Here is a 22186-nt window from a genome sequence, read left to right on the forward strand (position 1 = left end):
CCTTTGCCTGAAGTTCGGGGCCCTTCACCACTACCGGCTCCATTTGCACCAGCCCACAGTCTTGTCTACTGCTAGCCCACACGTCGGGGATCTGCTGACACAACTGTCCCCATGCCCCATGTATCTCCCAGGCCCTTTCTGCTGTCTCGACGGGTGCCACTTTTGACATCCTGGCTACTGCCGCCTCTGGGATCGATTGTCCCCGATTACTTCCTGCGCAGGGCCACAACACTCGTCCCTTTTTTGGGTCGATCAGTGCTCCCCAGTTCCCGAAATCGATCCATTCCTAGGGTTGTCCCTTTCATGTTTCTACACACCCACAGCTGGGTGGGACTCATTAATCCTCCTATTTTCAAAAGGATGGTCTCACTTCTTTTGGCTCTTATATGTTTCCCCCCATCCCCGAAAGTGTAATTAGATTAGATTAGATTAGAGATACAGCACTGAAACAGGCCCTTCGGCCCACCGAGTCTGTGCCGACCATCAACCACCCATATATACTAATCCTACACTAATTCCATATTCCTACCACATCCCCACCTGTCCCTATATTTCCCTACCACCTACCTATACTAGGGGCAATTGCTAATGGCCAATTTACCTATCAACCTGCAAGTTTTTGGCTTGTGGGAGGAAACTGGAGCACCCGGAGGAAACCCACGCAGACACAGGGAGAACTTGCAAACTCCACACAGGCAGTACCCAGAATTGAACCTGGGTCGCTGGAGCTGTGAGGCTGCGGTGCTAACCACTGCGCCACTGCTTAACCGTTGGAATGTATAAATCAGTCAAGGATACCGAGGCCCTCGTGTCTATCAACATCCTGCACTGCTAGCCCCCTAACAGTGCATCGATATACATGCGTGGGTCCCCCATGAATCCGTCTACCCCGGGAGCCGGGGCGACCTATTTCTATTCCAATATTCCTAGAATCATTGCCCTGATCTCCTCCCGGGTTATAAATTTGTTCTCTGATTGTTGGGTTCCCTGCCTAGGTCTGCTCCCTTCCATCCCGCCCGCTGGGGCCCGACGTTGTCCCCTCATGTGCCCAATTCTGCAGCAATTCGTACACCTCTGACCCTCTTTGCATTCTCTGGCCCTGTGTCCTAATTTCCCGCAATTATAACATGCTCCTTGTGCCCCCGGTGTATGGTAAATATTTTCATATTTATCGGCTATAAACCTGGAAAGGGACCCCTCCGATCCCAAATCTAGACCTTTGGCGCTATTGGTCATCCTGTCAGAGTGTGGTCTGCCTGAGCGGTATTGACCCGCGGGATACCCTTCAAATCCCCTGGGCGATATTGATCTACGGGATACCCTCTAAATCCCCTGCACAGCTCAACCTCTTCTGAAGGTCTGCTTTGTGGTCTCTCTCAGCACGGTCTCCTGTGTGGTAACAGCCTTCAGGATACCCCTAAATCCCCTGTGCGGCTTCACCTACTATGTGGCTCTGCGTTGCAGCTTTCTCAGTGTAGCTGTCTACCCGGTTCCCTCAACTCACAACCTACTACCCTGGCACCCGCTTTGATTGCTTGGCACTCGAGTCTCCAGGCTTTGGTTCTTTGATACCCACTTAAAGTACTAGTCCCGCGATTGTGCCCCCTAGTGAGGTAGACCTTTCCTAACTATGGGTGGTAAAATAAAAGGTACTCACCCCTTGATTGGTCTCCTCAATGTCGCGGTCCTGATGTGGTGTATCCTGCCAACTACGTCAAATGTAAGGGTGAGGTCTTGCCCCACTACCCAAAAACGCCTCAAGAGTTGGATGTCTTGCAAGGAGAAGTCCTACTCTCACCAATGATTGTAGGGGTTCCACTAGTACATTGTTCCAGTCATCATTTTATACAGTTTTGCAGGAGGTTTACTTGATAAACTGTTTGTTAATTACATCATCTCCCATCTACTGTCTTCCCTAATCTCATTCTGCCTTGATTATATTATTCACCTCATCAACCTGATTAGGTTATTCTTGTGATTCGTGTGTCTAACAGACAAGCTTCTCTCAAGTTTCAGGGACCTAAGTTAAGGCAAGTAACCCATGATTCCCTGAGCCAGTCTCCCCTACACTGTTCTACTATTCATAGAATCATGGAAAGTTTACGGCACAGAAAGCAGCCACGGCCCATCGTGCCTGCACTGGCCAATAAACGATCCACCTATTCTAATCCCACCTTCCAGCATTTGGTCCGTAGCCCTGAAGGTTACTGCACTTGAGGTGCATATCCAGACTCGTTTTGAATGAGTTGAGGGTTCCTGCCTCAACTACCCTTTCAGGCAGTGAGTTCCAGTCTCCCACCACCCTCCGAGTGAAAACGTTATTCCTCCTCTTCCCTCTAATTTTAAATCACTTTAAATCTATGCCCCCGAGTCATTGACCGCTCTGCTAATTTAAATAGACCCTTCACCTCCACTCTATCCAGGCCCCTCAAAATTTTGTACATTTCAATCAGATCTCCCCTCAGCCTTCTCTGTTCCAAGGAGAACATCCCCAGCCTATCCAATCTTTCCTCATAGCTGCATTTTTCAATTCCCAGCAATATCCTTGTAAATCTCCTCTGTACCCCATCTAGTGTAATTACATCCTTTCTGTAATGAGGTGACCAGAACTGCACAAAGTATTCAAGTTGTGGCCTAACCAATGATTTACACAGTTCTAGCATTACCTCCCTGCTCTTATATTCTATACCTCGGTTAATAAAGGAAAGGATTCCATATGCCTTCTTAACCACATTATCAACCTGTCCTGCTACCTTCAGGGATCTGTGGACATTCACTCCAAGGTCCCTCATTTCCTCTACACCTCACCGTCTCTTTGGGCCTCCTTATCTCGAGAGACAATGGATACGCGCCTGGAGGTGGTCAGTGGTTTGTGAAGCAGCGCCTGGAGTGGCTATAAAGGCCAATTCTGGAGTGACAGGCTCTTCCACAGGTGCTGCAGAGAAATTTGTTTGTTGGGGCTGTTGCACAGTTGGCTCTCCCCTTGCGCCTCTGTCTTTTTTCCTGCCAACTACTAAGTCTCTTCGACTCGCCACAATTTAGCCCTGTCTTTATGGCTGCCCGCCAGCTCTGGCGAATGCTGGCAACTGACTCCCACGACTTGTGATCAATGTCACACGATTTCATGTCACGTTTGCAGACGTCTTTATAACGGAGACATGGACGGCCGGTGGGTCTGATACCAGTGGCGAGCTCGCTGTACAATGTGTCTTTGGGGATCCTGCCATCTTCCATGCGGCTCACATGGCCAAGCCATCTCAAGCGCCGCTGACTCAGTAGTGTGTATAAGCTGGGGGTGTTGGCCGCTTCAAGGACTTCTGTGTTGGAGATATAGTCCTGCCACCTGATGCCAAGTATTCTCCGAAGGCAGCGAAGATGGAATGAATTGAGACGTTGCTCTTGGCTGGCATACGTTGTCCAGGCCTCGCTGCCGTAGAGCAAGGTATTGAGGACACAGGCCTGATACACTCGGACTTTTGTGTTCCGTGTCAGTGCGCCATTTTCCCACACTCTCTTGGCCAGTCTGGACATAGCAGTGGAAGCCTTACCCATGCGCTTGTTGATTTCTGCATCTAGAGACAGGTTACTGGTGATAGTTGAGCCTAGGTAGGTGAACTCTTGAACCACTTCCAGAGCGTGGTCGCCAATATTGATGGATGGAGCATTTCTGACATCCTGCCCCATGATGTTCGTTTTCTTGAGGCTGATGGTTAGGCCAAATTCATTGCAGGCAGACGCAAACCTGTCGATGAGACTCTGCAGGCATTCTTCAGTGTGAGATGTTAAAGCAGCATCGTCAGCAAAGAGGAGTTCTCTGATGAGGACTTTCCGTACTTTGGACTTCGCTCTTAGACGGGCAAGGTTGAACAACCTGCCCCATGATCTAGTGTGGAGGAAAATTCCTTCTTCAGAGGATTTGAACGCATGTGAAAGCAGCAGGGAGAAGAAAATCCCAAAAAGTGTGGGTGCGAGAACACAGCCCTGTTTCACACCACTCAGGATAGGAAAGGGCTCTGATGAGGAGCCACCATGTTGAATTGTGCCTTTCATATTGTCATGGAATGAGGTGATGATACTTAGTAGCTTTGGTGGACATCCGATCTTTTCTAGTAGTCTGAAGAGACCACGTCTGCTGACGAGGTCAAAGGCTTTGGTGAGATCAATGAAAGCAATGTAGAGGGGCATCTGTTGTTCACGGCATTTCTCCTGTATCTGACGAAGGGAGAACAGCATGTCAATAGTCGATCTCTCTGCACGAAAGCCACACTGTGCCTCAGGGTAGACGCGCTCGGCCAGCTTCTGGAACCTGTTCAGAGCGACTCGAGCAAAGACTTTCCCCACTATGCTGAGCAGGGAGATTCCACGGTAGTTGTTGCAGTCACCGCGGTCACCTTTGTTTTTATAGAGGGTGATGATGTTGGCATCGCGCATGTCCTGGGGTACTGCTCCCTCGTCCCAGCACAGGCATAGCAGTTCATGTAGTGCTGAGAGTATAGCAGGCTTGGCACTCTTGATTATTTCAGGGGTAATGCTGTCCTTCCCAGGGGCTTTTCCGCTGGCTAGGGAATCAATGGCATCACTGAGTTCCGATTTGGTTGGCTGTATGTCCAGCTCATCCATGACTGGTAGAGGCTGGGCTGCATTGAGGGCAGTCTCAGTGACAGCATTCTCCCTGGAGTACAGTTCTAGGTAGTGCTCAACCCAGCGGTCCATCTGTTTGCGTTGGTCAGTGATTATGTCCCCCGATTTAGATTTGAGGGGGGCAATCTTCTTGATGGTTGGCCCAAGAGCTCTCTTCATGCCATCATACATTCCTCTGATGTTTCCGGTGTCTGAGGCCAGCTGAATATGACTGCATAGGTGTTGCCAGTAGTCGTTTGCACAACGCCTAGCTGTTCTTTGTGCAGTACTTCTGGCTGCTTTAAGTGCTGCGGATGTTAAATCGCTGGGGGCTTTCTTGTAGTTCAAAAGTGCAATGCGCTTAGCGGCTATGACAGGTTCCAGCTCTTCACTATGAGATTGAAACCAGTCTGCATTTCTCTTCGCACTTTTGCCGTAGGTGGTCAAAGCTGACTCATAGATGGCGTCTCTGATGTGGGCCCACTTGGTCTCAGCATCCCCTGTGGGAGTGTTTTGAAGGGCTGTTACAAGTGAATTTAGAAATTTTTGTAACAGCTGTGGGTGAGAAATTCTGCTCGTGTTGATGCGCGGGTGGCCCTTCTGCTTGGAATGATGCAACTTCTTTGGTCTGAGTCTAACCTTGCTGCACACCAGGGAGTGGTCGGTGTCGCAGTCCGCACTGTGGAAGCTGCGTGTGATTTGAACACTGTTTAAGGCGGCTCGCCTTGTGACAATGAGGTCTAGCTGGTGCCAACGACGTGATCTTGGGTGCCTCCATGAAACCTGGTGACAGGGTTTAGTGTGAAAGAACGAGTTGGTGATGCAGAGGTTATGATAGGTACACAACTCAAGCAGTCTCTGCCCGTTCTCATTCATCCTTCCAACGCCATAGCGCCCAAGGCAGGAGGGCCATGAGTCATGGTCGGCCCCAACCCTGGCATTAAAGTCCCCCAGCAGGAATAGGTGTTCGGTGTTGGGGATGCTGCTAATGATGTTATGGAGTTGTTCATAGAACTGGTCTTTAGCTTCAGGTGCGGAGCAGAGTGTTGGAGCATAGATGCTGAGTAGGTGTACTGGACCAGAGGTGGTGAGCAGTCGGATGGACAGTATGCGTTCCGAGCCATTTGAGGGAGGCTCTATCATGCTGAGCAAGGAGTTTCTGATGGCGAAGCCCACTCCATGCTGTCTTGGTTCTTCAGGATCCCTGCCCTGCCAGAAGAAGGTGTAGTCTTGCTCTGCTAGAGAGCCACTCGCGGGGAGGCGAGTCTCCTGAAGTGCTGCAATGTCCACATTGAGTCTACTGAGCTCGTTGTTAATGATGGCGGTCTTCCGAGAATCGTTGATTTGTGTAAGGTCTTCCGACAGGCCAGGACACATAGTTCTGACGTTCCAGCTTGCAAAGCGAAGGGCTGGTACCTTCTTTCCTTTTTTCATGTTGTTTGGTGCGGTGTATCAGTCCACCTTTCGGGCAATGACCCTGAGCTCCAAGCACCCATTGAAGCAGGCAGACTGTGGCGGGACAGAACCTTATTGACCGGGGGCTGCCCGGTTTGAGGCGGGCGGTAGCTGTCCAGTGAGGTGCAATGACCTCTCCCACCGACAAAGGCAACCCGTGGCGCCCAGTTTCTACGCCAATTTATCTGGACTTATAACCCGTAACTGCTGCCTTCCGTGTTGTTTTAGTCGCTGTGAGGCAACTATGGAGTGACCTCTCCATGGCGCATGCCTGGGCAAATTTATGGAGGTTGAGAGTTGCCCAGTCGTCAAAACCCCCCTCTCGGCCTTTCTGGTGGGGTCCAAAGGAGTGCAGGACACGACGTTTGGCACCAGTATGGCTGCAGGAACTGCCGGAAACATGCCAAAGGTGACACATGACCGCCTACGGGGTTCCGCTCCGGATTTTCTGTTAGGGTTTACTCCCTTAGCCTTGGTCTCTCCCGAGACGCCCACAAGGCAGTGGGGTTGTTGGGGCCCCTACACAGGTGTAGGATGGTGCCGGTGGGAGGAGGGGATGCAAGGGGGAGGGGTAGAGGGAGGGGGTGGGGGGGTTGCAGGGGAAGGGGGTGCGGGGTGAAGATGGTGCGAGGGGGGGGCGGGCTGGGACGGGGTTGTGAGGGGGTGAGCTGAGAGGGTGGAGCAGGGAAGGGGACGGGGGTGGGGGGGAGGTGGAAGGGGGGTAAAGGGGGGGGGGAGGGGGGGTGGAATCTGGTGCAGGTAATAAGCCATTTCCTCAGTGCCCACCATCGACGTCCGGAAAGCTCATCCACGTCCTTCGGGAGGTGAAGCATCATTTGGCAGACTTAGAGGTGATTACATTTGCTAAGGGTTTTTTTTTCTGCAGTGGTTTAAATAAAGGCATGCAGCATTGCCGACAGTGCGCTGCAGATGCTCTCCGAGCCATCTCCCGCGGGCGCTTTGAAGTTGCGGCCGGGGGGGCCGTTCGTGGATGTTTGGGTGTTCGGGGCACCTTTTCACAGGACTTCTCTCGGGTCCCGCAGCTCCTTCTTCACCTCAATGGACTTACCGCATGCCGTGGCTGCAGACACTCTGGACTGTGAAGACAGCAGGATCGGAGATTGAAGTATCGGCAGCTGTGCTCGTCAGTTTCATCCGGATCAATTTCATTGAGAAAACAAAGAGCAGGTGTGGCTGGGGGAGGGCAGTGGGCCCAGGTAACATACACTAAACTAACTGTTAACTTTTAGATAGGGCTAAAATGAACTGATTTAAAGAGCCAGGGGAATTTAAACAGTTTAAGAGGGCAGATTGGGGGAGAAAACGTTAGGGATGGGAGCAGATGGCCATGGATAGAGTTGAACAGCAAGGGAGCTTCCTAGGGAGCTTCCAGCCCAGGAGCCATCTTGAACCATCAATAACACCTCACCGTATTCTCCCATTAATCCTGTATTCCTTTGCCTTGTTTGATCTCCCCAAATGCATCAACTCACACTTCTCCGGGGTGAATTCCATTAGAATTAGATCATGACTGATCTAAGCTCCATTTGTCTGCCTTGTTTCTGTATCTTGTAATACCATAGCCTAAATAAAAATCTTAATGATCTTAGTTTTGAAAGATTCTACAGCTGTTGCGTGGTAAGAATTCCTCTAAGGTTTGTGTGAAGAAGTGCTTCCTGATTTTACTCTTGAATGGCCTAGTTCTAATTTAAAAGTCATACTCCCTTTGTTCTGGACTTACGAACATGAACATACGAATTAGGAGCAGAAGTAGGCCATTCGGCCCCTTGAGCCTGCTCCGCCATTCAGTAAGATCATGCTTGAGCTGTTTGTGTCTCGACTTCTTCAACAGAGAAAATAGTTGCTCATTACCTTCACCTATCAGCTCTTTTCAACACCTCAGCACTCTTGGATTAGGTCAGAGGGAGAGTGGGAGGTTAGGAAATCAGCCAATGTGGTCACTACTCATACAAAAGCAAAATACTGCGGATGCTGGAAATGTAAAATAAAAACACTCCTTGGGGGAGGGCACCAGTAAACGGGGGTGGGTGAATGGGGGGAGGACACCAGTGAATGGGGAAATGGGGGGAAAGCGTCAGTAAATGGGGGAAATTGAGGAGGAGGCCAATAAATGGGCTTTTCTTTCTGAAGAGAAGTCAGATGTCCTGATGGAGGTCTTCAGAACTATGATAGCATTTGTTAGGGTAGATGTGGAGCAAGTGTTTCTACTTGTGGGCGAGTCCAATCACTAATAAATCCAGTAAGAAATTGAGGAGAAATCCTTTCCCCGGAGAGTGTGTAACTTGCTATCACAGGATATAATTAAGGCAAATAGCATAGGTGCATTTAAGGGCAAGCTAGATAAACACATGAGGAAGAAAGGAATAAAAAAAGGCTTTCATTTATATAGTTCCTTTCATGACCACTGGACGTCTCAAAGAACTTTACAGCCAATTAAGTACTTCTTTTCAAAGTGGCTCTCCCTTGGCATTTCTTCGGTGATGAAGATTTTGGGAAAGTTGTACTCGTTGGTTGCAGGCCCGCTGGTGACTATTCAGGCCTATCCGTGACTGACGGATTCTCCCACAGTGGGTGCAAGTGAAGATGTAGTCGTTGCTGTGGGCAACTGGATCTATCCTTCTCCTCCTTTTCTTTCATGCTGGTTTTTCTTTGCTCAGTCTCAAAGGTATCTGTAGCCTTTCTGATGTAGCACCTCCAGGCATCACGAACTATGGGCTGCGCTGCCCACTGGCGATGATCAAAGTGGCGCACAGAGAGGGACTTCTTCGGGGAGTCCTTGAAATGTTTGCGTGGGGCCCTTCTGTTCCTTTTACTAGCTCTCCACACAACATGATTTTGGGCAGGCGACCGTCGGGCAACATGACCCCGCCCAACGCAGTTGGCTTTGCAGGAGGATGGCCTTGATGCTGGTGACGTTTCCAGGACTTCAATGTTTGTGATGCGGTCCTGCCAGAGGATCTCGAGGAGTGTGCGGATCCAGTGTAGTCGTGATTTGTAATGCGGGAAAGGTTCATGTGCAGCAGCTGGACCCAATGTGCTGGAACATTCTTTGTAATAAAGTTGGTTCTTGGTATACATACCACTCATTTTCCTGCAAAACAACAGAGGCGACAGTTTAAAAGTAATTAACTGGGTTGGGATTGCTTTGGGGGCATCCTGTATGGGTGAAAATGCATGTTTCTGGTATGAGTGCACGTTACAGCCTGAGTCCTGATATTCAGCTCCCTCTGATGTCAAAGGGGCTGGCGGGTACGGAAGCCGGTGAGGTTCAGAGCGGCGTTGGGCGGTTTCGACTTTCGCGTTTTTTGTGTTCGTCTCTTGCTTTCCGGCGATGGCGGCACATTTGAAGAAGCGGGTGTATGAGGAGTTCACCAAAGTGGTTCAGGTCGGTCAGGTTTTTAAACTCTCGTCGGCTTTATGTAACTTTATTCGGCCTTATTTAAGTACAGGTTCTTTTCTATGGTTGTTTCCCCACCCCCCACCATTGGACTGCAAGTGGCCGACCGTCAGGCTGCCTCCTCCGGCTTGGGGCGTCAGGAAAACGGCCTCTTTCTCAGGCTTGAGGTCCAGGCCCTTTAATTCACTTTACAACCCACCAAACCTTTGAATTAAAAGTATTTTAATGTGCATAATAAATGTTTGTTTATCAAAAGTCTACAAAGTGTATAAATACTGTTTTTATTACATTTTATTTTGTTACCATCTTTTAAAATTATAAATGGATTTTAAAAATATTTTTTGCTAAAGTTACTGTTTTGTCAAGAATCAAGAACTTTATCAACACGAAAAAAGTTTGGTGTTAACTTCCAGAAGTTACCCACCTCGGTTCCCTGTCCTTTAATATCTTTCCCCAGCAAAAATCTATCAGTCTCAGTGTTGACTTTTTCAGCTAATGCTCCAGCCTCAGTAGCTTTTTTTTGGGGGAGAGAGTTCCAGATTTTCTCTGTGGGAAGACTGTGGGCTCAAGCCCGACTCGGCTTTGCCCTGGTTTTCCAGGTGGTCACTGTATTGCAGTACCGAGGAGGTGCTGCATTGTCAGAGATGCCGTTGTTCAGATGAGACGCTAAACTAGGGTTCTGTCTGCCTTTTCAGGTCAATTTAAAAGTTCCATGCCACTATTTGAGAGCCAGGGGAATGTTCCCAGTTAGCACGCTCTGCTTTAAATCAGAAGGTTGTGGGTTTGAGGCGCACTGTAGCCTAGTGTAGTGAATCTAGGCTGACACTTCAGTACAGTTTGTCGTCTTGTTTGTGCTGTTGACACAGCATTTCTATGAAGTGCTGCCTAACATCACTCCTGAATGGCCTAGCTCTAATTTTAAGGCTATGTCCCCTTATTCTGGACTCCCCTGACCAGAGGATATAGTTTCTCTCTATCACTTAATAAACCTACCCATCTCATTCAGATAACATCTTAATCTTCTAAATTCAAGTGAATACAATTCTAGTCTATGCAACATGTCCTCACAATTTAAAAGCAGAAAGCATGGAGGATCAGCCATTATCATAATGAATGGTGGAGCAGGCTCGAGGGGCCGAATGGCCGCCTCCTGTTGTGGAAGTGCTTCTGATAGGTCTTCCTTTTTCCTCAACTGAGGAATCCCCCCCCCTCCCCCTGTGGTTGACAGGGCCCTCAACCGTGTCTGCCCCATTTCCTGCACTTCTGCCCTCACCCCTTCCCCTCCTCCCAGAACCTTGTCCTCCTTATTCACTCCACCAGCCTACATATCCAAAGGATCATCCTCCGCCATTTCCGCCACCTCCAGCGTGATACCACCACCGAACGCATCTTCCCCTCCCCTGTCAGCATTCCAAAGGGATCGTTTCCTCTACAACACCCTGGTCTACTCCATTACCTCCGACACCTCATCCCCTTTGACGGGACCTTCCCATGCAATCGCAGGAGTGTAATATCTGCACTCTACCTCTTCTCTCCTCACTATGCAAGGCCCCAAACGCTCCTTCCAGTTGTAGTAGCAGTTTACTTGTACTTCTTTCAATTTAGTATACTGTATTTGCTGCTCACAATGTGTCTCCTCTGCATAGAATCATAGAATGTTTAAGGCACAGAAAGAGACCACTTGGCCCATTGTGTCTGTGCCAGCCGAAAATGATCCACCTATTCTAATCCCACCTTCCAGCATTTGGTCCGTAGCCCTGCAGATTATGGCACCTGAGGTGCATATCCAGACTCCTTTTGAATGAGTTCAGGGTCTCTGCTTCAACTCTTTCAGGCAGTGAGTTCCAGACCCCCACTACCCTCTGGGTGAAAATGCTTTTCCTCATCTCCCCTCTAACTTTTCTACCAATCACTTTAAATCTATGTCCCCTCGTCACTGCCCTCTGCTAAGGTAAATAGACCCTTCACCTCCACTTTATCCAGGCCCCTCAAAATTTTGTACATTTCAGTCAGATCTCCCCTCAGTCTTCCTGTTCCAAGGAGAACAACCAGGCCTATCCGATCTTTCCTCATAGCTGCATTTTTCCAGTCCTGGCAACATCCTCATAAATCTCTTCTCTATCCTCTCTAGTGCAATTACATCCTTTCTGTAATGAGATGACCAGATCTGCACACAGTGTTCAAGTTGTGGCCTAACCAATGAGTTATACAGTTCCAGCATAATCTCCCTCCCTATTCTATAACTCGGCTAATAAGGGAAAGGATTCCATATGCTGCCTTAACCACCTTCATCAACCTGTCCTGCTACCTTCAGGGATCAGTGGACATTCACTCCAAGGTCCCTCACTTCCTCTACACTTCTCAGTATTTTCTCATTAATAGTGTATTCCTTTGCCTTGTTTGACCTCCTCAAATGCATCACCCTCACACTTCTCCAGGTTGAATTCCATTTGCCATTTTTCTGCCCATCTGACCAGACCATCAATATCTTCCTGCAGCCTACAGCTATCCTCCTCGCTATCTACCACATGGCCAATCTTTGTGTCGTCTGCAAACATCTTGATGACGCCCCCTACGTTTACGTCAAAATCGTTAAAATGTACCACAAAAAATAGGGGACCCAGTACTGAGCCCTGCGGAACACCTCTGGAAGCAGCCCTCCAGTCGCTAAAACACCCATCACTGAGCCAATTTTGTATCCACCTTACTGTATTTGCGTAGATCCCATGGGATTTTATTTTTTTAACAAGTTTGCCAAGAGGGACCTTGTCAAAAGCCTTGCTAAAATTCATGTAGATCACATCAACTGCACTACCCTCATTTATTTCCTTGTTTCTTCTTCAAAGAATTTGATCAAGTTGGTCAAACAAGGTCTTCCCTTAACAAATTCATGCTGACTATCCTTGATTAACCTGTCCTTTCTAAGTGACAGTTTATCCTGTCTCTCAGAATAGATTCCAATAATTTTTCCTCTACTGAGTTTAGACTGACTGGCCTGTAATTATTCGGTCTATCCTTTGCTCCCTTTTTAAACAGAGGTAAAATGTTAGCAGTTCTCCAATCCTCCGGCACCACACCTGTATCCAGTGAGGACTGAAAAATGATGGTCAGACCTTCTGCTATTTCCTCTCTTGGTTCTTTTAACAGCCTAGGGTACATTTAATCTGGCCCTGGTGATTTATCAACTTTCAAGGATACTAATCCCATTAATACATCCTCTCTCCCTATGTTTATCACACCGAATATTTCACACTCCTCCTCCCTAACTACAATATCTGCATCATCCCCCTCCTTTGTGAAGACAGACGCAACGTATTCATTAAGAACCATACCAACATCTTCCGCCCCTACATATAGGTTACCTTTTTGGTCTTTTATGGGCCCTACTCTCTCCTTAATTATCCTCTTTTAATGTCTTGATAAAACATCTTTGGGTTCACCTTGATTTTGCTTGCCAATATTCTTTCATGCCCTCTCTTTGCTTTCCTAATTTCCTTTTTGATTTCACCCCTCCACTTTCTATACTCCTCTCAGCTTTCTGTAGTATTGAGTTCACGGTGTCGGACATAAGCTTTCCTTTTTTGCCTTACCTTACCCTGCAGGCTCCTTGACATCCATGGGGCTCTAGATTTGGCTGTCTCACCCTTTTTCATTGTGGGAACATGTTTGCTCTGAACCCCTTGAATGCCTCCCACTGCTCTGACACTGATTTACTTTCAAGTAGCTGTTTCCAGTCCACTTTCACTAAATCACTCCTCAGTTTAGTAAAATTGACTTTGCCCCAATTGGGGACACCAAACGCAGATTGGGTGATCACTTTATGGAACACCTTCGCTCAGTCTGAAAACAAGATCCCGAGTTTCCGGTCGCTTGCCATTTCAGCACACACCCCTGCTGTCACGCCCATGTCTCTGTCCTGGATCTGCTGCAGTGTTCCAGTGAACATCAATGCATGCTCGAAGAACAGCACCTTATCTTCCGATTAGGAACGCTACAGCCTACTGGACTGAACATTCAGTTCAATAATTTCAGAGCACGACTGGCCTTTTTAAAATTTTTTATTTTATTTCATTTTATTCTACCATGTGCCTGCCTACATTTTTTTTCATGTTTGTGCTTTTGGCTAGGACTGCTCATTATTCTGTCATTAACACTCCCTCTGCACTAATGCTTTGTCTTTCATCACACCATCAGCATCCTCTCTTTGCCTTTGTCCCATGGCCTTGTCATTTAATCTCTCCAGCCCTCTGTCCTATCACACATCTTCCCTTTTGTTCTCTTTCCCCCCCCCCACCCCACCCCCACTTGTTTAAAACCTATTACATTTCTAACCTTTGCCAGTTCTGATGAAAAATCAGTGACCTGAAATGTTAACTCTGCTTCTCTTTCCACAGATGCTGCCAGACCCGCTGAGTTTTTCCAGCACTTTCTCTTTTTATTTCTCATAATTTAACCCATTTATCCCCAGTATCATTTTGTTGAATCTGCGCTGCATTCCCTCCAAGGGATGCAGTGCCCAGTACTGAACCAGTGCTTCAGATGGAGGCTGAACAGTGTTACATAGCTAACAAGTCCCATGAATTCTCCCCAGCAACAAATCCCATGAATTCTCCATAATGACAAATCCTGTGAATTCTGTGAAATTATCAAATTACTGTACTGTCTGGCTCTGTTTGTCGTACTTTTCCGTCTGAGTTGGAAGATTGCAGGCTCAAGCCCCACTCAGCTGAACACGTGGCTACAGAACTGGTGTAGGAGGGAGGGATTCAGATATGTGGATTATTGGGATACCTTCTCGGGAAGGTGGGACCTGTACAAGAAGGACGGGTTGCATCTGAACTGGAGGGGCACCAATATCTTGGGCAGGAGGTTTGCTCGAGCTCTTCGGGAGGGTTTAAACTAGTTTGGCAGGGGGATGGGAACTGGAGCCACGGATCAGTGGATGGGGTAGCTGTTGAACAGACAGATACAGAGTGCAGAGAGTCTGTGAGGAAGGTTAGACAGTTGACAGGGCAAAGTTGCAGCCAGTATGATGGGTTGAAGTGTGTCTATTTTAATGCAAGAAGTGTCAGGAATAAGGGTGATGAACTTAGAGCATGGATCAGTACTTGGAGCTACGATGTTGTGGCCATTACGGAGACGTGGATATCTCAGGGGCTGGAATGGATGTTGGATGTTCCGGGGTTTAGATGTTTCAAAAGGAATAGGGAGGGAGGTAAAAGAGGTGGGGGAGTGGCACTGTTAATCAGGGATAGTATCACAGCTGCAGAAAGGGAGGTCGTCGTGGAGGGTTTGTCTACTGAGTCATTATGGGTGGAAGTCAGAAACAGAAAAGGAGCAGTCACTTTGTTGGGAGTTTTCTATAGACCCCCCAATAGCAACAGAGACATGGAGGAACAGATTGGGAGGCAGATTTTGGAAAGGTGCAGAAGTAACAGAGTTGTTGTCATGGGTGACTTCAACTTCCCTAATATTGATTGGAACCTCCTTAGTGCAAATAGTTTGGATGGAGCAGTTTTTGTCAGGTGTGTCCAGGAAGGTTTCCTGACTCAATATGTAGATAGGCCGACTAGAGGGGAGACTATGTTGGACTTGGTGCTTGGCAACGAACCAGGCCAGGTGGCAGATCTCTCGGTGGGAGAGCATTTCGGTGATAGTGATCACAACTCCCTGACCTTTACTATAGTCATGGAGAGGGACAAGAGCAGACGGGATGGGAAAATATTTAATTGGGGGAGGGGGAATTACAATGCTATTAGGCAGGAACTGGGGAGCATAAATTGGGAACAGATATTCTCAGGGAAATGCACGACAGAAATGTGGAGGTTGCTTAGGGAGCACTTGCTGCGACTGCTGGATAGGTTTGTCCTGATGAGGCAGGGAAGGGATGCTAGGGTGAAGGAACCTTGGATGACAAGAGATGTGGAACGGCTAGTCTAGAGGAAGAAGGAAGCTTACTTAAGGTTGAGGAAGCAAGGATCAGACAGGGCTCTAGAGGGTTACAAGGTAGCCAGGAAGGAACTGAAGAATGGACTTAGGAGGGCTAGAAGGGGACATGAAAAAGTCTTGGCGGATAGGATTAAGGAAAATCCCAAGGCGTTCTACACTTATGTGAGGAACAAGAGGATGGCCAGAGTGAGGGTAGGGCCGATCAGGGATAGTGGAGGGAACTTGTGCCTGGAGTCGGAGGAGGTAGGGGAGGTCCTAAATGAATACTTTGCTTCAGTATTCACTAGTGAGAGGGACCTGGTCGTTTGTGAGGACAGCGTGGGACAGGCTGATATGCTCGAACAGGTTGAGGTTAAGAGGGAGGATGTGCTGGAAATTTTGAATGATATGAGGACAGATAAGTCCCCGGGGCCAGACGGGATATACCCAAGGATATTACGGGAAGCGAGGGAAGAGATTGCTGCGCCTTTGGCGATGATCTTTGCGTCTTCACTGTCCACTGGAGTAGTACCTGATGATTGGAGAGTGGCAAATGTTGTTCCCTTGTTCAAGAAAGGGAATAGGGATAACCCTGGGAATTATAGACCAGTCAGTCTTATGTCGGTAGTGGGCAAATTATTGGAGAGGATTCTGAGAGACAGGATTTATGATTATTTGGAAAGGCATGGTTTGATTAGAGACAGTCAGCATGGCTTTGTAAGGGGCAGGTCATGCCTCACAAGCCTTATTGAATTCTTTGAAGATGTGACAAAACACATTGATAAAGGAAGAGCAGTGGATGTGGTGTATATAGATAGATTAGAGAGTTGGGCAGAGAAATGGCAGATGGAGTTCAATCAGGGCAAATGCGAGGTGATGCATTTTGGAAGATCCAATTCAAGAGTGAACTATACAGTAAATGGAAAAGTTCTGGGGAAAATTGATGTCCAGAGAGATTTGGGTGTTCAGGTCCACTGTTCCCTGAAGGTGGCAACGCAGGTAAATAGAGTGGTCAAGAAGGCATACGGCATGCTTTCCTTCATCGGACGGGGCATTGAGTACAAGAGTTGGCAGGTCATGTTACATTTGTATAGGACTTTGGTTCGGCCACATTTGGAATACTGCGTACAGTTCTGGTCGCCACATTATCAAAAGGATGTGGATGCTTTGGAGAGGGTGCAGAGGAGGTTCACCAGGATGTTGCCTGGTATGGAGGGCGCTAGCTATGAAGAGAGGTTGAGTAGATTAGGATTATTTTCATTAGAAAGACGGAGGTTGAGGGGGGACCTGATTGAGGTGTACAAAATCATGAGAGGTATAGACAGGGTGGACAGCAAGAGGCTTTTTCCCAGAGTGGGGGTTTCAATTACTAGAGGACACAAGTTCAAAGTGCAAGGGGAAATGTTTAGGGGGGATATGCGTGGAAAGTTCTTTACGCAGAGGGTGGTGGGCACCTGGAACGCGTTGCCAGCGGAGGTGGTAGACGCGGGCACGATGGAGTCTTTTAAGATGTATCTAGACAGATACATGAATGGGCAGGAAGAAAAGAGATACAGAACCTTAGAAAATAGGCGACATGTTTCGAGAGAGGATCTGGATCGGCGCAGGCTTGGAGGGCCGTAGGGCCTGTTCCTGTGCTGTAATTATCTTTGTTCTCTTTTTTTTAATATGGAGTTTAGCAAGGCGTTTGATAAGGTTCCCCATGTAGGCTCATTCAGAAAGTAAGGAGGCATGGGATTCAGGGAAAGCTGGCTATCTGGATACAAAATTGGCTGGCCCATAGAAGTCAGAGGGTGGTAGTAGATGGAAAGTATTCAGCATGGAGCTCGGTGACCAGTGGTGTTCCACAAGGATCTGTTCTGGGACCTCTGCTGTTTGTGATTTTTATAAATGACTTGGATGAGGATGTGGAAGGCTGGGTTAGCAAGTTTGCCGATGACATGAAGGTTGCTGGAGTTGTGGATAGTGTGGAAGACATAAAGACAGGGCTAAATTGTGGCGAGTCGAAGAGACTTAGTAGTTGGCAGGAAAAAAGACAGAGGCGCAAGGGGAGAGCCAACTGTGCAACAGCCCCAACAAACAAATTTCTCTGCAGCACCTGTGGAAGAGCCTGTCACTCCAGAATTGGCCTTTATAGCCACTCCAGGCGCTGCTTCACAAACCACTGACCACCTCCAGGCGCGTATCCATTGTCTCTCGAGATAAGGAGGCCCAAAGAAGAAAGAAGGAAGGCTGTTGTAGGTTGCAACGGGACATTGACAGGATGCAGAGCTGGGCTGAGAAGTGGCAGATGGAGTTCAACCTGGAAAAGTGTGAAGTGATTCATTTTGGAAGGTTGAATTTGAATGCGGAATACAGGCTTAAAGACAGGATTCTTGGTAGTGTGGAGGAACAGAGGGATCTTGGGGTCCATGTCCATAGATCGCTCAAAGTTGCCACCCAAGTTGATAGGGTTGTTAAGAAGGCGTATGGTGTGTTGGCTTTCATTAACAGGGGAATTGAGTTTAAGAGCCGCGAGGTTATGCTGCAGCTCTATAAGGCCCTGGTTCGACCGCACTTGGAATATTGTGTTCAGTTCTGGTCGCCTCATTATAGGAAGGATGTGGAAGCTTTAGAGAGGGTGCAGAGGAGATTTACCAGGATGCTGCCTGGACTGGAGGGCATGTCCTACGAAGAAAGATTGAGGGAGCTCAGGCTTTTCTCATTGGAGCGTAGAAGGATGAGAGGTGACTTGATAGAGGGGTAAAGATGATGAGAGGCATAGATAGAGTGGATAGTCAGAGACTTTTTCCCAGGGTGGAAAGGACTATCACCAGGGGGCATAATTTTAAGGTGATTGGAGGAAGGTTTCGGGGAGATGTCAGAGGTAGGTTCTTTACACAGAGAGTGGTGGGTGCGTGGAATGCGTTGCCAGCGGTGGTAGTAGAAGCAGATACATTAGGGGCATTTAAGCGACTCTTGGATAGGTACATAGATGATAGTAGAATGAAGGGTAGGTAGTTAGTTTGATATTCGAGTAGGTTAAATTTCGGCACAACATCGTGGGCCGAAGGGCCTGTACTGTGCTGTACTGTTCTATGTTCTATGTTAAGCTTTGCCTTCATATTTCAGGTGGTCACTGTATTGCAGTACCGAAGGAGTACTGCATTGTCAGAGATGCTGTTGTTCAGATGCGACGCTAAACCGAGGCTCCGTCTGCCTTTTCGGGTTGATTTAAAAAATCCCATGCAATTATTTGAGAGAGAGCGCCAGGGGAGTGTTCCTAGTTAGTAGCATACTTGCCTCTAAATCAGAAGATTGTGGGTTTGAGATCCACTGTAGCCTAGTGTAGTGAATCTCGGCTGACACTTCAGTCGTGTTTGTACTGTTGATTGGGTATTTTTATTTATTTTATTTTAATTTATTTTTTATTTTATTTATTTTTATTTTTTATTTTTATACTGTTTCATGCAGAGTTTCCATGAGGGTAATTTTAACTTTACAATTACAAAATAGGCAATAATTACATTGTCCGACGTTACACACCTCTCCCGATTTTCATTTCCAGGTCATTGGAAATTTTAACATTTATTAACCGGTTTACTTTTGCTGGTTAATAAACAAGTTAAAAAAACTGAACTGAGGTATTTTGTGTTAATAACACTGAGTGCACTTTCATTCCCTACTGTTTAATAATTAATTTACAAAGTTCCACTGATGAACTTTAAAGATCAAAGACTTGTCTTAGCACTGGTTCTAGTTATATACTCATCAGTAAATCTCCCGTCTCTACCCATAGTAAGTCAGAGGATGTTCATGTTTGATGATCACAGGAACATTAGAGCATGTAGAACATTATGTACTGATCTGCTGCTGAAGTGTAGATGAAGTGGGTGCTTGGGTCAGTTACAGGTCTGGCTACAGATCAGAAACCTGGCTTTGGAGTACATCAGGTTAAGCTGCAGAGATTGTGGCTCTGGTATTCAAGGCGATACTGCATAAACTTATGCTCTTTCATAACTCTGTTTTCCATTTCCTAACGCACTGTCCCATTTACCCATCACCTCTGTGCTCGCCAACCTACATTCCCTCTCGGTCCACGAATGCCTCGATTTTAAAATCTCTCTGCCTTTAAGTTTTTCTTCCTTTAAAATTCTGCTTAAAACCTACCTCTTAAACCAAGCTTTTAGTCACCTGCCCTAAGATCTGTTTGTGCAGCTTGGTGTCAGTTTTTGTTTTATTACACCCTGTGAAGTTTTGCTACATTAAAGGCGCTATATAAATACAAGTCAGCTTTGACCACCTACGGCAAAAGTGCGAAGAGAAATGCAGACTGGTTTCAATCTCATAATGAAGAGCTGGAACCTGTCATAGCCGCTAAGCGCATTGCACTTTTGAACTACAAGAAAGCCCCCAGCGATTTAACATCCGCAGCGCTTAAAGCAGCCAGAAGTACTGCACAAAGAACAGCTAGGCGTTGCGCAAACGACTACTGGCAACACCTATGCAGTCATATTCAGCTGGCCTCAGACACCGGAAACATCAGAGGAATGTATGATGGCATGAAGAGAGCTCTTGGGCCAACCATCAAGAAGATCACCCCCCTCAAATCTAAATCGGGGGACATAATCACTGACCAACGCAAACAGATGGACCGCTGGGTTGAGCACTACCTAGAACTGTACTCCAGGGAGAATGCCGTCACTGAGACTGCCCTCAATGCAGCCCAGCCTCTACCAGTCATGGATGAGCTGGACATACAGCCAACCAAATCGGAACTCAGTGATGCCATTGATTCCCTAGCCAGCGGAAAAGCCCCTGGGAAGGACAGCATTACCCCTGAAATAATCAAGAGTGCCAAGCCTGCTATACTCTCAGCACTACATGAACTGATATGCCTGTGCTGGGACGAGGGAGCAGTACCCCAGGACATGCGCGATGCCAACATCATCACCCTCTATAAAAACAAAGGTGACCGCGGTGACTGCAACAACTACCGTGGAATCTCCCTGCTCAGCATAGTGGGGAAAGTCTTTGCTCGAGTCGCTCTGAACAGGCTCCAGAAGCTGGCCGAGCGCGTCTACCCTGAGGCACAGTGTGGCTTTCGTGCAGAGAGATCGACTATTGACATGCTGTTCTCCCTTCGTCAGATACAGGAGAAATGCCGTGAACAACAGATGCCCCTCTACATTGCTTTCATTGATCTCACCAAAGCCTTTGACCTCGTCAGCAGACGTGGTCTCTTCAGACTACTAGAAAAGATCGGATGTCCACCAAAGCTACTAAGTATCATCACCTCATTCCATGACAATATGAAAGGCACAATTCAACATGGTGGCTCCTCATCAGAGCCCTTTCCTATCCTGAGTGGTGTGAAACAGGGCTGTGTTCTCGCACCCACACTTTTTGGGATTTTCTTCTCCCTGCTGCTTTCACATGCGTTCAAATCCTCTGAAGAAGGAATTTTCCTCCACACAAGATCAGGGGGCAGGTTGTTCAACCTTGCCCGTCTAAGAGCGAAGTCCAAAGTACGGAAAGTCCTCATCAGAGAACTCCTCTTTGCTGATGATGCTGCTTTAACATCTCACACTGAAGAATGCCTGCAGAGTCTCATCGACAGGTTTGCGTCTGCCTGCAATGAATTTGGCCTAACCATCAGCCTCAAGAAAACGAACATCATGGGGCAGGATGTCAGAAATGCTCCATCCATCAATATTGGCGACCACGCTCTGGAAGTGGTTCAAGAGTTCACCTACCTAGGCTCAACTATCACCAGTAACCTGTCTCTAGATGCAGAAATCAACAAGCGCATGGGTAAGGCTTCCACTGCTATGTTCAGACTGGCCAAGAGAGTGTGGGAAAATGGCGCACTGACACGGAACACAAAAGTCCGAGTGTATCAGGCCTGTGTCCTCAGTACCTTGCTCTACGGCAGCGAGGCCTGGACAACGTATGCCAGCCAAGAGCGACGTCTCAATTCATTCCATCTTCGCTGCCTTCGGAGAATACTTGGCATCAGGTGGCAGGACTATGTCTCCAACACAGAAGTCCTTGAAGCGGCCAACATCCCCAGCTTATACACACTACTGAGTCAGCGGCGCTTGAGATGGCTTGGCCATGTGAGCCGCATGGAAGATGGCAGGATCCCCAAAGACACATTGTACAGCGAGCTCGCCACTGGTATCAGACCCACCGGCCGTCCATGTCTCCGTTATAAAGACGTCTGCAAACGCGACATGAAATCGTGTGACATTGATCACAAGTCGTGGGAGTCAGTTGCCAGCATTCGCCAGAGCTGGCGGGCAGCCATAAAGACAGGGCTAAATTGTGGCGAGTCGAAGAGACTTAGTAGTTGGCAGGAAAAAAGACAGAGGCGCAAGGGGAGAGCCAACTGTGCAACAGCCCCAACAAACAAATTTCTCTGCAGCACCTGTGGAAGAGCCTGTCACTCCAGAATTGGCCTTTATAGCCACTCCAGGCGCTGCTTCACAAACCACTGACCACCTCCAGGCGCGTATCCATTGTCTCTCGAGATAAGGAGGCCCAAAAGAAAGAAAAGAATAAATACAAGTTGTTGTACATTGGACGCTGTCGGCTAGATTTGCATCTTGTTGCTTGGATGTAACATTGGCAAGTGAAAACTGTATGGTTTTTTTTAGTGGGCAGCTGATCCACAATGTCATTTTTGCACTCAGACAGCAAGAGGAGGAAAGAGATCTCAGAGGTTTTTTGGACTGGAGGAGGTTACGGAGATAGCGAGTGAGGCGGGGCCATGGAGTAAAGACA

At 47.7% G+C, this 22186-nt stretch overlaps 1 protein-coding gene across 2 annotated transcripts in view; it reads left to right on the plus strand.

Moving 5' to 3' along the window:
* Positions 1 to 9402: 9402 nt before the first annotated feature.
* The window catches only part of ints4 (integrator complex subunit 4), an 81365-nt gene continuing 68581 nt past the window's right edge, over positions 9403 to 22186 (plus strand). For both annotated transcript variants that reach the window (XM_068033062.1, XM_068033065.1), the window contains exon 1: positions 9403 to 9481. In XM_068033062.1, coding sequence (XP_067889163.1) covers positions 9428 to 9481 — 54 coding nt within the window. In that variant the 5' untranslated portion in view covers positions 9403 to 9427. The remainder of the gene's footprint in view (positions 9482 to 22186) is intronic.

The sequence above is a fragment of the Heterodontus francisci genome, chromosome 6 (assembly GCF_036365525.1).
Source record: "Heterodontus francisci isolate sHetFra1 chromosome 6, sHetFra1.hap1, whole genome shotgun sequence".
NCBI lineage: Eukaryota > Metazoa > Chordata > Chondrichthyes > Heterodontiformes > Heterodontidae > Heterodontus > Heterodontus francisci.